Genomic DNA, 16,621 nt, shown 5'->3' with positions numbered 1-16,621 from the left:
ATTCCAAGTACGAATGTGAAAAGGAGCCACAGTTTTCCTGCACCTATTGCAATTACAAGGCGAAATTGAACTGTAACCTGTTAAAACACATAGCTCACAAGCACCAGAGTTCGATGATTTTTAATGTATAGCTTGCATGATAGTTGTAAGTCAGTGTAAACCAATTAATATAAGGTTTTTCATGAACATAGTTGTATTTTATTAGTAGTTAAAGCATAATATATTTCTGTTTCAATTAATATATTTCACCAGAAAAAGGTAAATATTTTGGATTAAAAATTGGATTCTTTTCTTATTTTTTATAAATATTATATTAAACCTATAAATTGTTTTTACTTTGTCAGTTTTATTGTGAAATATTGTTACAATGAATTTTATTCTTCGTAAATATCCACGAATCGACCCGTTTTTGGTATGTTCATAAGAAACGAATCGCTGCTTGGACCAGATCACGACATCTGCTGCATTATAAAAAATGGAAATTGCTTTCTCCCCAAACTTACATAATTTATCTGAATAGGAGGCACAATCAACTACGTATACTAAAACCTCACAGGTAGAGGAAATATTTAGATCAACGTTATGAATAAATAATAATGTTTCTTCACGTGAATTATAGGAACAAACTTCTTAGAACTATAACATATGAGCTGAATATTCAGGTGCGTAACAAAGAAAACGCGGCTTGTTTTGTTCGAAATTAACTTTATTCATCAACGTAATCTCCATCAAGAGCTACGCTATCATTCAAGCGACTAATATTTCAATACCACTTTTGTAGAACGATTTATCTTTTGCCTCAAAATAAGACTAGCATCACTTGCTGTCCACTCAGATGACGATCGTTTTATTTCCAGAGTGAAGTGATGGATCCATGTTTCATCTATTGTTACATATCGACGCAAAAATTCCGTTTTGTTACGTTTAAACATGACCAAACGCTGCTCAGAACCATCAACACGTTGTTGTTTTTATTCAGCAGTGAGCAAACGCGGCACCCACTTTGATCAGAACTTTTTCATAGTCAAATACTCATGAAATATAAAATCAACACGTTCTTTTTGATATCTTTACGGTGTTAGCTAGCTCATGCAACTTCACTTTTCGTCATTTAAAACGATTTTGTGGATTTTTTTATGTTTTCTGGTGTTGCTGCGTTCTGCATCAACGGTGTCTCCACGACCACGTTTGAAGTCAGCAAACCAAAGTTTTATTATTGTTTCTGCCGGAGCGGAGACCTTATAATACTTTTCAAGCCATTGCTTCGCTTGAACGGTATTTTTCCCATCAAGAAGCGGTGTAAAATTAAAATACGAAATTGTATTTGATCCATTGTATGAGTAGAATATCATGAAATTTTAACAACTTCGTTTTGAAAGTTAGTACTAGTTAGTAGGCCCGAGACATTTCAGCCCATGTGTTAACAACCAAACGCCATTCTTATATACACCACAAGCAAACCACTAGATAACCATCAAGTTTAACTTATTCGCTTGTTGAATAAAGTGAGGAAGATCACTACTCCATTAAATAAACGGAACATTCATTAAATGTTGAATATTTTACGACTTTATTATTTCCATTTATTACAGAATAATTTGTTTTTAGGTCAATACCAATGTACTACCTGTTCCAGACGATATAAACTAAAAGAATCGCTTCAGCGACACGTCAAGTTCGAGTGTCAGAAGGAACCACAATTCAAATGTCCCTATTGCAGATACAAAGCAAAACTGAACTGCAATCTTCTAAAGCATATCGTTTGCAAACATCAAAAAGTCCAACACAAAGAATTTGTACTTAGGTGTGAAGCTGATAATAAATAATTGGTGGTTTCATTTGATTCATCATGACGATATTAAAGTGACGTTGCACCGTTGTCTTAGATGTTGAATTATTCCAAAGATTTAAATATCAAAATATAATAAAAAACAAAAACATACTTACTTTTTCGTGTTTCAATACAGACAGTACTTCTTCTTGATTGTTTCCATCTCAACACAATTATAACAATTGTTGTAGTGAAAAACTTTTTTAATAATTTTAACTAGTCTCCAATTATAAAAAAGCAACGAAATTAATATAGATATGCTTATGGTTGATTGACAGGTGCTCATTCAGTCTACACGAAAGAAATATACGAAGACGTACGAACTTTTAGTTTAATTAAATTGTTTAATTGTTTCACTTTTGCCATTGAATAATAACTTATATTAAAAAAAATAAATAACTTTTTTAACTACAGGTAACCGATGAAATTAAATGTACTAGGCACTTTGTCTATATATACTTTATATACTAAAATACTAATATATATATATATATATATATATATATATATATATATATATACAGTGTTTCAAAAAACAGACAAACAGATTGTCTTAGTGCCGCTACATATATAATAGGGTTGAATAAAACAACTTGAATAACTTTAAAACTGTGAGTAACATTCCATATCAACATAAACCTGTTTTCATTGAAAATAAATCTGTAGAAACAAATACCGGACTATTCACACATTCGACCAAGATTTACCCTATGATGACTTCGACAGAAAATAATTTGTTATTGCTCTGTATTGGTTGACAATTTCCAAATATGAAAATACTGACCATCCGGTTAAAATCGTGGTAATCTTTAAAATATGTGTAAATAATTTTATTGTCACTCTGCATGATCACAAAGACGTCATCATCAGTGCAAAAAGTTTCTTCGAATAATCAATAAGCTACCCAAAACAATTCTTACTAATTTTTGTTTAAGAAAAAATTGATATGAATAAACAAATATTTTTGAAATTGTTGTGTCATACAAGAAGCGATGAAAGAGAATGATAAATATTAATAATATATACTAACACAGTTTCATTTGAGCACTTCTTTTTGGTGAGCTTTATGTTCTAAATTCTTGAAGAGAATACCTACCAGTTGACGTCAACTTTGTTCTGTTGTAAAAGGCCCTAATATGATTCTATAAAAGATTCCAATGCTGTACGTACCACATTCTTCTGAGACAAATCAATATCTTAAATGAGATCACTCAAAGCCAATTGGATTAGTCTATGTGGTTGACTCTCTATTGTTTTTTAAAAAGCCGAAATTGTTCCTCTTTTCCTCCAATTTCTTCAATTTCTACTTTCATTTTTTCATATTTAAACTGGAGTAAGAATATGGTGAGCCGTTCGAATGTAAATGTTTCTATGTAAAAAGGTGAATGAACAAGAAAGTATCTGTCCCAGTCCTTTATTAACCGACTTCAAAAAAGCAGGAGGTTCTGTTCGACTGAATTCTCTCCATCAATTATGGACCGATTTTCAAAATTCTTTTTTTATTCGAAAGAGTCCACCTCCGAGGTGGTTCCATCGAAGGAAAACCGCAAATATCAAAGGCACGTACAAAGTTTTCATATATTTGTTATGTTTAACAGAAGACCGGAAATCATTCAGTACAAAAATCGTTCAGTTTGCTTTTTAAGCACTAACTATATCATATAACAAGCCGTAGAAATATTGCAGGCAACTGATTCTGTTCGTTGTCGTTCTAATTTGGTTAGAACATTTGTCAAATCACTTCTAATCGTTTTTTATTGTCAATCATTGTTTCCTGATTTCCTATTGTTTATATTTTTCATCATACAGGCTGCACCTTTACTTGCCCTACCCATTGCAATACTTAACAAAATAACTGCGTAATTTATTGAGTAAATATCTAACACTGAAAAGAGAAAAATAAAATATTTTTAACAAAAAAATTGAGCCGACTTCAAAAAATAAATAAGGAACTCACTAGATATTAAAAAATAATCAAATTTAGATTTTTAACAAAAAAAAACTTTTTAAAATTAAATATGTACATAATAATTGTTATAATGACTAACCTCCTACTGTTGCGATAGCCGCGGGTTCGACTCCTGCTGGGGCATGGTCGTAAATTTTGTGTTTGTGATTGTCCTAGGCAAGAGTGTAAAATCCGACAAAGAAAATGATCCCAGTCACGCCGGTAACCAGGCTGGGTAAGACCGGATGTCTTCTGGAATGATTTCTAAGTTGGTCACTGCCAGTCGGTCGGAGGACCGTAGTTCGGAGCCCACGTTAAACTGTAGGTCCAGTCCAGATAAACTCATAGTTGGTAAAAGGAAACTTTAAAATATAATTAAAAAAACACAATAATACTAATATAATTTTGTGACATATAAAAAATTAAATTACGAACAAAAAAACTCTAATTTGTTGCTCAAGTCGGTTAATTTTTTTTATTAAAATATTTTCTTAATTATCCTGTTGTTCTATAGGCAGTCTTCTGATTGTCTGCTCATTGTTCCAAAGTTTATTATCAAATCTAAATATTCATTAATTACAACACAAATACTGTGTATTTCGTCATTACGACAATGCCATCATTGTTTCTTACCTTTAAACAGCTCTATTATTTGTATGTTAATAATAACACACGTCCCAATATGCTGAAAAAATTGATTTCCCACAAACTGAAAATTGAAACCATTGAAAATTTAAGTAACTTACAACTGTATATACAACTTGATTAACCTGAAGTGATTTTTGCTTTTAACAGCTAAAATATTATTTTAAACTATTTTTTAGTCCAAGACATTTTGATTGATATTGGTTACAGTACAGGTAAAATTTCTGAAGCCTAGACAATACTCAAAAGTTGCTTCGATATGTTTCGCTGAAGCATGTCATTTTCTGAAACCCTATTCTCCATTTATTTTATGTCTAATAAGACTGCACTAATTTATTGTTATATATTATTTCCTTTTTCCTTCTCCTTAATCCGATAAACTCTAACATTATCACTGTATTTGCACATTTTCCTTTTTTTTAATATTCTCGTACTCTCTAGATCGTATTAATCAACGAAAATAACGACAATATGTTTCAGTAATTTGCGTTTTTGTTTTAGCAGTGTTTTGTTTGAGATGCGATAAGTGCTCGAAAATATACCAGAACAAATACACACTGATGCGACATCAAAAATACGAATGCGGTAAAGACAAAGAGAATCGTTGCCTCTACTGTCAATACACCTGCAAACAGAAGTATAATCTGATGCTGCACGTCAGGAAGATCCATCCACAGTTCCACGAGTACTTCGCCAATATATTCTATCAGAGGTCACGCAAGAACAGTACCAAGTAGTATCTGAAACAATCAATCAATATAAGATGAAGACTTCTTATGTTACTAATTTATTGGATATTACATATTTGTAACAATATTCTCAACGGTTAGATTTTATTGTTGATCCTGTCTTGTAATATAAACCCAGTTGTTCTTCAGAACTACCTTTAAAACAATCCAAATTGTGTTCGGATAGACATGTTCGTTTTGTATTATAAGATTGTCTATATGTCAGTTTAAACTAAGAGATTGAGTATTTTTAGGTTAGTGCCTTTATCGATGTTTGAAATGAATGGTCGATAATCTGAATATATCGACTCACCTACTAAATTAATATAGAAGAAATGTAGTTGTAAATATATTATATTTTGCACAAAATCATGTAGTCTTTTTCAGTTTTTTTCTTACCCATTTATTTAACTTTATTAGGTGGTGTTATGTCTGACGAGTACACTGGATGTATCAGATGTTCCTAATCGAGCTGTAACAGTATATTATTCACAACTCTTTCAACCGTATGGCCGAGTGTTGTCACCCAAGAAGATGACTATAGTCTATCCAGTAAAAGAGTTATACCACGTCATCTAGTTTTATGAAGTCAGAATGTCTCACAGTTGCCGCCTTTAACTTTGAGTTTTAGTTTATTTTGGCTTTGACGTATAACAATATTCTAATGTAAATAAAATAAAGAAAAGAAAATAATGTCTTCAAGTATAATTTATTTTAGCATTGTAATATATCTAACGCATATATTGCCGAAGAACTTAAGCTACAATAAGTTTTATAGCTACAATAGTTTGTAGGTAGGAATTTTTTTTATTATATTTACATTAAACTTACATTATTACTTATATTTTATAAACTATCTATGGTTTCCCATGCAACTCTAATCCACCTAATCTATATACAATGTATGTAACAATCTATAACAATGTAATGTATTTTAGCTTCATTAGAGAGCATATCTCCTTTTTATGGTTCTTATTTTCTTTGTTGCTGTGTTCTGCTGTCAAATTTCTTCTGTTACTACCATGTATATCTTGATAAAATTCGATTAGCATTCTTTCCAATATATTGACTATATCTGCAACACAGTTAGTGGTCAATATATCTTCATACATTTTAACAATTTGCTCATGTCTAGGAAGAATTTATACACATATCTATGCACATAAATCTTTTATATTCTACAGCACGATTTTTTCCAGTTATGCTATATTGTTTTGAATCTTTGAATGAATCTAGATCAGTTAATTGATACAATAAATCTTGCATCTTCGATTTTTTTATCTCCCATGCTATTATCTATATTGATTTCAAAATCGCCATTTTTAAATCATTGAAGTCAATACCACAATTAGGATATGACGCAGCAGCATCACCATACACTTTTAAAACTAAATAAATATCGTAAAATTAAATGGAGAACTGTTCGAATTTAACAGTTGTTTACGATGAAGCTTCATCTTTTCACGAATTAATATCGCTGATTAAAATAAATGCAAGGCGGTCCAAAATCGACCATCGATTTCAGAGGCTATCGAAAAATCATTTCCCTACAGGAAAACTTTGAATTTGCACGAAAAACTCTTTTTTTTCTAATCTAGATATACTTTCTAGATTTTTACAAGACAGACAACGGCAGATATGGCTGTTTAAGATGCCCGTCATCCTACAAGCATAGGAAGGACTTGTCCAGGCATCAGAAATACGAATGCGGCGTCCAAAGGCAGTTCGAATGTCCGAAGTGTCATAAGAAATTCAAACACAACTATCACATGAAAGCTCACTTAAATGCTAAATGCTGCTATTCTCACAATACGTGTGTTTAACGGTCAGTATAACCTGTATTAATAAATTATATTAAAACACGACTGCAGCTCAGTTATTTTATTTTGTGTAATATGATGATAACATGTGTGATAAACTAGTACACGTTCTTAACAAAAAAAACTGTTTACCGGCGAGCAGTTTCGAAAGCATTATTTATCAAAAAAAAATAGTTCTAGAGAAACCCCTATAAGTTCATGACACTGAAATATCTTCAGCCGAGTTTCTAAAGGCGTTGACTATCGAAAAAAATGTCATGTATCATTACAATTCTTCTGCATTATCAGCCATTCATTAGGTGCAGCTTTCATTCTTTTCAACTAATTTTTAAATTCATACTAAACTCAATATATTTGTTAACATTCTTCATTAGTGTAAAGCACCTGTTTACCGTGTTCTGCACCCATCAGACGCTTGAGCTTTTTAGAACCTGTTGTTTTACAAGAAAGTATCCAACCTAAAAATATTAAGAGATAAAAATATTACATACAGTTATAATACATTAGCTGAGTGTAAAGATTGAAAGAAAATTAATATAATAATTGGAAAGGCCATGTAATTGCACAAAAAACCCTGGCCCAAGCAAGAAGACTAGGAAAATGGAAGGAATTTATACATGAAGACAGAGAGAATATACAATAAACATAACGTACCTACACCACTAGGGGATACAAAAGGTATTTTTGAAGATATTTTTAAGATATGGCAGAATATTGAATTATGTGATATATAATCTATGCAAATTAACAATATATAGATGTTCAAGAAATGCAAATATACAACTATTTAGACATATGGAATTAAAAACGACTACAAGAAATACTAAAATATTTTTTTAAATTATTTTAATATATATTTTAAGATAAAATACTTACCGTTTGTACCGGCTATCTAGGTTAACTATATGAATGCATGTTGTCAAGTTGCTCCAGATGCCAAAAGTTTAGATAAGGTAGTCTAGAGAGTCACACTCAATCGCTATTATGTATGTTTAGTAGTCAGAGGCGATATAAATTCCGTACAGGTAGTACTTCCACTTGCAATTGTCATCTTGTGTCCTTGAATGTACGCGTAAACTAATTCTATCTCGGACTAAAATAGAGTCTACACCTGCTAAGGTCTTTTATGCTTGGATAGAAGTTAGAAAACTTATATATAATAGAAAATGTTCTTAATCAACTGCGGCTTATTGATGTTCTTTCAAAAATGTATCACTTATTCCAACATCTCGCTTACTCGCCCGATCTAGCTTCCCCTAATCTTCTGGTAAACCATTACAGTGATGGAATCCATACATTGGAGGTTAATGAGAATAAATCTATTGAAATCAAAGGTAATTCTGTAGAAAAATAAAGCCATTATTATATCTACAAATTTTTTTTCGCTAATATGGATATGATAATATATGCGAACCTTGGTGTCTCGGATCTCAGCTAAGCAGATGGTATCAATCAACAGACATAATTTATATTCAACAAGAGAGCCGTAATTTACAAAAATGCATTTCTTTTAATTTTAAAAGATTATTACGCGTTAACGTTTATTGCAACATTCACTAGGAATTGGTGCAACTGTCGATTAGAAATCATCTAGAGTTAAGTAGTAAGTTGTTACTACGTTAACAAAACAGAAATAGAAATATATTAGATATTTTAAACCGTATATGTAATTTCTAGATTATTATGAAACGGAAGACGGTAGATACGGCTGTCTGAAATGTAAGGCGACCTACAAGCACAAAAGAGCCCTTTGGAGGCACTCTAGGTATGAATGCGGGGTTCAGAGACAATTTGAGTGTACGAATTGTCTCAAGAAATTTAAGCACAGGTGTCACTTGAAAGCTCATGTCACGTCCAAATGCTGCTATCGTCGGAATATGTTGTGATTGTCAATGTAAAATGTGTCAATAAAACGTCAATCATAATATGTTTATGATTTTGATCACCTTTTATGAGTTCAGTTGAGTTCAGTATAGCTGGTCTGCTAGTTTTATATAGTCCATCAGTAAATTATCAAAAAAACAACCTCTTAATATAAATTTTATATTAAGTATTTACATGTACTTTTATCAGCGGTATCTATTAGTGGAAATGCGAAGTATCAATGTATACAACTATTAAATACCTTTCTACAATTTTCCATATAATAGATCGCTCAAAGATACTCAATTTTCGATATTTAACACTTCATTTGTTTGATTTGAAAAAGAACTCAAGAGCCTTAAACAAACATCGAAAGCATTCTGAAAGAATATTACTTAATAGTTGCCAATGTAACATATAGTTTGTTCAATCTTATTTTGTACATACGTCATCTAAATTTGTGAACGTTGCCGCATCAACTCTGAGTTTTAGTTCAATTTGACTCTGACACACAACAAAATTCTAATCTAAATAAAATAATTGAATGAAAATGTTATCAAATATAATTTATTTTAACATTATAGTACATCTAAAAACTACAGTTAATTATACAGCCACTGTAGATTATAGGTTAGAGTTATAACCTCACTCAATCACTATTGCTTTCAAGAATTTTGCATACGTCTGACAACCGAACGACTTTGACAGGCTCATTCGTTTACTTTTTCGAACTTATCAGACAGCATTGTGTCTCTTTTTAACTAGAATAAAATCAGAAGAATAATATTGTCTGATTCTAAAACGAATTTACAAATTGCGACAGAGAGTACATTACACATCTTGGTGACGTATGTACAAAAAGTCTTTGAATAAGCTGTAAATATTTTTAAAAGTATTTTACTAAATAACAACAAAACGTTTTACGTTAGTAAATGTGATAAATAATCTTAGAAAATAGAGATTCTAAAGGCTCCTATGTTAATGTAATGTAATATGATTCTTATTTACAATCATATTACAAACAAGACATAAAACAATATGTTAACTATAAATATAAATTCGGTACATTATTTTCAAGGCCATGGCTGAAAGGCAAAGCCGAGACGTCAAAAAGTAGTAATTACAAATTAAGTAACGACTGTAACATTTGATCGTGTCATTCCATAGTAAAAACTAGTCAATTACCTAAACAGTCGATGGTCGTTTTCATTCGATAGTTCCCGCTAACACAACCTTTAGCGCTAGTTTTCCCAAAAACAATGGAGGACCAAAAACGTAAATTTCAAGCCTCACTGGATGAAAATTCAACTCAAGCTCTCAAGGAACTTTCAGATAATTTAGCTTAATGTATGAATCAACTGTTTCCAAGCTTTAACATGTGATGGGAAATATCCAAAACAAAGGAAAACTACTATCACATTCAATAAAATAAGTATTTGGTTATAGTATTATTTCAAAAATCGTACTATTTTTATCACAATAATAAATTAAAACCACCATAAAAAATAGATTCATGAATCACACAAAAGTAAAAAGTCATACAGATATTTAATAATATTATTATATAAAAAAATTAGAATTATATATTCAAATAATTGGGAAACTAATATATTTACATCTATTTCTCATGGAGGTTCTTTTACTGAATATTGAAAACGAGTCTTTCATTAATATCAATACATAAAACTGTTTTAGTAATTGTGCTGTGATTTGGAAAAGCTTACTGATATTATGTGAAACAGATTGCAACATTTTCACGGATATGCATGCGATATAATGGGTTTTTTGCTAATACATGTTATTAAAAAAAGGATACAACTTAATGGTGCTAAATATAAATATATACTGTTTTAATACATTTATATCATCATATATGTAACCGACATTTATTTATTTGTAGCAATCGAGTACTACCTGACAGACAATGGACGTTATGGTTGTCTAAAGTGCATGTCTTCCTATAAACACAAAGCTCATCTGGGCAGACATATCAAGTACGAATGTGGCGTGCAACGACAGTTCATGTGTCCGAACTGCTTCAAACGTTTTAAGCACAAAAACCATCTACAGAGTCACGAGGTGTCACAGGTTTGCTACAAATACAGCAATCCGGCTTATTGATGCTTCAGAATCGGCCGTAGTACGTTTTCTGTTGTTCAACGAGAATTTACTGCTGATAATTGTGACGAGTTAAATCAATTTTGAACCAAAAATAAATACGAATTGAATAAAATAGTAGTGATGGTATTTTTCCATTCACAATGCTGACCATCCAACTGTAAGGTTGAACACGTTTCATCTAATGTTAAATAACAGAACAGAAATTGTTATTTATGCCGTTTAAACTGGACCGAACAATATCCGGAACCTTTTTACGCGCAAAAAAGCCCATTTGTATCCAATTTTTCCATACCTACACACCTACGTAACTATCCCTTTTGTATTGAGAACACCTCCAAAATGTTCTTCAATTTTCAACCTATTAAATTCAGAGGTATGTTAAAACGCAATATATTCATTAATCAGATTTAATACAAGTTTCGAAACACCATATTTTTAGTTGCTATTTTTTTTACAATAAATTGTTAAATAAATATGTTAGTATTGGAGTTTATTATTTTTACCTGACCCTACTTATAAAAATAATCGGCAAAATTAATACTTCCTTATTAATTGTCCATTATTATCCGCCCATTGTGGATTTCTTAGAATCAGCAGGCTTCAGAAGTGTGTATTGTACAGACTGTCACGCAAAAAATAATTAGAATTATAATCCTGAAGACACATTCTTATACATCTACAATACTTCCTTATCAATTGTCCATTATTATCCGCCCATTGTGGATTTCTTAGAATCAGCAGGCTTCAGAAGTGTGTATTGTACAGACTGTCACGCAGAAAATAATTAGAATTATATTCCTGAAGACACATTCTTATACTTCTATAATACTTCCTTATCAAATGTCCATTATTATCCGCCCATTCTGGATTTCTTTGAAACAGCAGGCTTCAGAAGTATGTATTGTACAGACTGTTACGCAGAAAATAATTAGAATTATATTCCTGAAGACACATTCTTATACTTCTATAATACTTCCTTATCAATTGTCCATTATTATCCGCCCATTGTGGATTTCTTTGAATCAGCAGGCTTCAGAAGTGTGTATTGTACAGACTATTACGCAGAAAATAATTAGAATTATATTCCTGAAGACGCATTCTTATACTTCTATAATACTTCCTTATCAATTGTCCATTATTATCCGCCCATTGTGGATTTCTTTGAATCAGCAGGCTTCAGAAGTGTGTATTATACAGACTGTTACTCAGAAAATAATTAGAATTATATTCCTGAAGACACATTCTTATACTTCTATAATACTTCCTTATCAATTGTCCATTATTATCCGCCCATTGTGGATTTCTTTGAATCAGCAGGCTTCAGAAGTGTGTATTGTACAGACTATTACGCAGAAAATAATTAGAATTATATTCCTGAAGACGCATTCTTATACTTCTATACTACTTCTTTATCAATTGTCCATTATTATCCGCCCATTGTGGATTTCTTTGAATCAGCAGGCTTCAGAAGTGTGTATTATACAGACTGTTACTCAGAAAATAATTAGAATTATATTCCTGAAGACACATTCTTATACTTCTATAATACTTCCTTATCAATTGTCCATTATTATCCGCCCATTGTGGATTTCTTTGAATCAGCAGGCTTCAGAAGTGTGTATTATACAGACTGTTACGCAGAAAATAATTAGAATTATATTCCTGAAGACACATTCTTATACTTCTATAATACTTCCTTATCAATTGTCCATTATTATCCGCCCATTGTGGATTTCTTTGAATCAGCAGGCTTCAGAAGTGTGTATTATACAGACTGTTACGCAGAAAATAATTAGAATTATATTCCTGAAGACACATTCTTATACTTCTATAATACTTCCTTATCAATTGTCCATTATTATCCGCCCATTGTGGATTTCTTTGAATCAGCAGGCTTCAGAAGTGTGTATTATACAGACTGTTACGCAGAAAATAATTAGAATTATATTCCTGAAGACACATTCTTAAAGGTATAAGCAAAAAATAAGTATTGCCTATCGATAGCCGCTAACTTTTCCTTTTCGCCCTTTCAGCCAATTTACAGATTCCATCTCAAAAGAACGATGTATCTCTAGAAGCTATCTACGAATCGATGCATTTGTTGGTATCTTCATAAGAGGTGAAGCGCTGCTCAGACAGATCTCTCATATGTTGGAACAAATAGTAATCATTTGCCATTTTGATGTTTGTTTTCACCGGTTTTGCAACATTTGGTCATGACTAAAGATAACATTAATATATTTTACTCATGTCTGCCGTTTTTCGCTCAAATTCATCAATTGTAGTTGATATTTATCCTCATTGATGAATTTACCTACCATTAGATTCGAATCCTCGTCCTGATTTTTTTTGGCTGTACAGAATGCTTTTTGGTTTCGGCGCCAAAATTACCACTTTTATAACATCAAAACCATTATTCACATGTTGAACATTCATATTTGTAAGTTCACATGATCACTAGATTTTTGCAAATGTTATCAGACAAACAACTTCTTCTTGGAGCATGACAAAAACCTGCTTAAAAACTTATGTTATATGCTATAAATATTTTTTTATATTTTAATAGCGTTCAAGGGTAATAATATTTTTGCTTCTATCGTTTAGGGAGCTGACTAACTCTAAATCCATTTTCTATTGATGTCTGTGGTTTATTACTGTCCATGTCAGCAAAAAAAAATCATCTCCTTCTTTACTAGTGCCGTTGTTTCTGTTACTCTAAGACATTATTTCATGTTTTTTTTTGTAGTCCAATATGGCTTCATTTATTTCAGGTGACAGTTTAAAAAGATTATCGAGTGTTCTTTTTAATCTCTGTTTTAGTTGTCATGCAATAACACTAAAATACTTCAATTGATCTAATCTGGTTCAACAGACATTAAAATAGGCAGAAGTTTTTCATAGTAATATTTGTTGACCTAAATATATTTTCAACCTAGGTCTGATGGTATAGAAGATCTCTTACCAAATTTGTTAATATTTCTGGAAAGGAAGACACAAACAAACGTGAAATTAGCGCGATATTCAAACGCAGCCTTATTGACATTTTTATAGTATGATCATCTAGTTATGAGAACAAAGAGATTAAATGAAATGAACAAGTTTTTATCCAAGGTATTTTACTACAGGTCCTTCTCTGTTATTTATTTAAATAGGTTGTAAGGAAAAAGTAATTTATATTGGTCTGTGTTAGTCCCAGATACTATATAACATATTACTTTATTTTGCACTATTTCCCAGTTTCTATTAATTAATTACTACTATTCTACTGAGAAAACAGTAATCTTGTCTTGTAAAAAAAACGATACAATTTTCATAAACCTTTATACAGAATATCCATCAAGAATGTTGATATGTATTAATGCCATATACATAATTACTAGAAGACCCAGTAAATTTCGTTTCAATTATCTAGATATTATGGCTGTCAGATGGCATCCGATGCAATATTATTTTCAACAATCGTTGTTCTAATAAAGAATCGTTCTTGAACAGTACTTCATTGTTGGATTGTGATTGAAATAGTGAAATAAATTTGTAAAAATTGATGATCCGGCTTAATGTGTCTGGTATCTGTAATTGTTTAAGACTTCCTTGTCCTGAAAGGAAATTGTCCTGTACAGATGTATTTCTCGAAAGAAACGACGTCATTTGGAAACAACTATTATGTTTTTGCATGTTGGTCAAGTGGTGGTTAGTCCTGTTCTAGAAACTAATAAGCGTGATGTGGTTGATTTCCCACCGGAACCACATAGCCGCTATATTTTAGTGCTATACAATATTGGCAAACGATTATTAATTACCCAATGGTAACTGATTTGTTAACACTAAAAGTAAGCGATCAGTGTGACAACCAAGAACAATGTCGATCCTTTATGACATTTATTCCCTATTTTCTCACCATATAAACATTATCTGTCCTCGAGTTTTAGCGAGACTAATCAAGCAATTCATTTATATATATAGACAGAATGAGAGAGATTATGAGATTAATATAAATGAAAAATACTAACCCTTCTCAAATTTAAGTTAATTAATTACAATAGATTATATTACACGTATTTTACATTTACATGGATCTGATGTCAGGTTTTGTTTTAGAGAATATGCTGCTGTGCGGAAACAATTGTGGAAAGCGATACAAGTACAAGTTCAACTTGGAGAAGCACATGAAATACGAATGCGGCGTACCTCCGAGGTTTAAATGTCACTTATGCAATTACGCGGGGAAACAGAAGAGCCATCTAAACAGTCATTTGTCCAGAATACACAGTATTATTCAGTGAACCCCCGAAGTATCTATCTTCTTCGATAATTGTCGAATGCATGCCCCACCTGCCGATATTCTTCGATAAGACTCCGTATTGTAACACGGTTCGTTTTGTTCCAGCCGTCTTCAATTGTCCTAAATGCAACAAACCTTATAAACATCCCGGGTCCATTAAGAACCATCTGCGTAACGAGTGTGGCGTTGAACCACGGTTTCAGTGCGATATATGTCTCAGAAAGTTCAGACAGAAAAAATCGTTGATATTGCACGCCTTCAATATCCACAACCAAGGACCAATGCCATAGAGTAATAGAGAAAAACCCCAGTAGGGCAAAAGTTTTGCTTTGCCCAACATCCAGATGGGCTTATTATCGGACGTTCAAGTAAAATTTACTACCCCTCAAGGTAGTTACTAAATTTTAATTGCTGACACTTTGGCATAGTTGTTCTTACTTGAGCAATAAAATTTAAGCGCTATTCAAGTCTTTAATCGTTTTGCACCAAAATTACTTTCTTAGCATAGCGATTAAAACAAGTAATAAGTCAAAAGTAGCGTCATCTAGATGTTGGACGTCGTAAAGCATTTCCCCAAAATTTCCTATAATGTTAAGTCTCTATTTCTCTCTGACCAATACTCGCGAATATTGTATTATATAGTTGATTATCATTATTCGTAAGATAAATGTAATAAATTATTAAAACAACAAGGTGTTGCATTAAATTTCCTTTGAGGTCATGGCTTTTTGTGAATTTTCATTAGACTAGCCCCTAAAATAACTATATTTCCCACTACTAAATCAAAATAGTGTGTATTTTTATTTTATGCAAGGTAAACATAAGCTATATATCGGAAAAATTCGAAAAATAAATGTTGGTAAATGAAACCATTTGGCATTGTGAGGAAACGAACACAAGTTAAGTATTTTAATTAAGTTCGCTATAATGAGCACCTTTCTTGTCAAGCACTGTTCTTCTAGATATGGGTCTATGATATCTGAACATAGAAAAAAATTTTTATAACATCTTTATTAGATACGCTTAGTACAATCTTAATTATTATTATTATTACAATTAATTTATTACTACTTTTCCTATGTGCTTGGATTAATTAACAAGCAAGACGAGTGCGAGAAAATACATCAGTATGTATTCCTCAATTATAAAATTATAATTATTTATTAATTATTAACTTATAGCTGTAGTTTACACTAATAATACACACTAAATGTTCACACAAGTTCGTATGGTTTTGTTCGTTTCAATCTCCTGACATCCTGTGCGCTGTCCAGCAGTTGTATTGCTTCCACGTTAGAATGATTTAGTAATCTTCTTTCGTGTTTCAAGGCGAAATCCTGCACAACTTCGCAAATCCATTTGATTTCCAGGTCATCGTGCAGT

At 31.6% G+C, this 16,621-nt stretch overlaps 2 protein-coding genes across 2 annotated transcripts; both read left to right on the top strand.

Annotated features, from left to right (window-relative positions):
• The first annotated feature begins 7,443 nt into the window (after nucleotides 1–7,443).
• Nucleotides 7,444–8,897, top strand: LOC143203725 (zinc finger E-box-binding homeobox 2-like). Its single transcript, XM_076415984.1, has 2 exons — nucleotides 7,444–7,650; nucleotides 8,650–8,897. Exons 1-2 carry the CDS (start codon nucleotides 7,590–7,592, stop codon nucleotides 8,856–8,858), a joined length of 270 nt encoding a protein of 89 aa, XP_076272099.1. The 5' UTR covers nucleotides 7,444–7,589; the 3' UTR covers nucleotides 8,859–8,897.
• Nucleotides 8,898–15,026: 6,129 nt separating this feature from the next.
• LOC143203724 (longitudinals lacking protein, isoforms A/B/D/L-like) lies at nucleotides 15,027–15,681 on the top strand. The gene is made up of 2 exons (XM_076415983.1): nucleotides 15,027–15,248; nucleotides 15,344–15,681. The coding sequence occupies exons 1-2, from the start codon at nucleotides 15,158–15,160 to the stop codon at nucleotides 15,526–15,528; spliced, it is 276 nt and encodes a 91-aa protein (XP_076272098.1). The 5' UTR covers nucleotides 15,027–15,157; the 3' UTR covers nucleotides 15,529–15,681.
• Nucleotides 15,682–16,621: the final 940 nt, after the last annotated feature.

This window comes from Rhynchophorus ferrugineus, unplaced genomic scaffold, assembly GCF_030347505.1.
Source record: "Rhynchophorus ferrugineus isolate W39M unplaced genomic scaffold, kcgeb_rfMv2 rfM10, whole genome shotgun sequence".
NCBI lineage: Eukaryota > Metazoa > Arthropoda > Insecta > Coleoptera > Curculionidae > Rhynchophorus > Rhynchophorus ferrugineus.
This window is presented reverse-complemented; position numbering and strand designations above follow the sequence as displayed.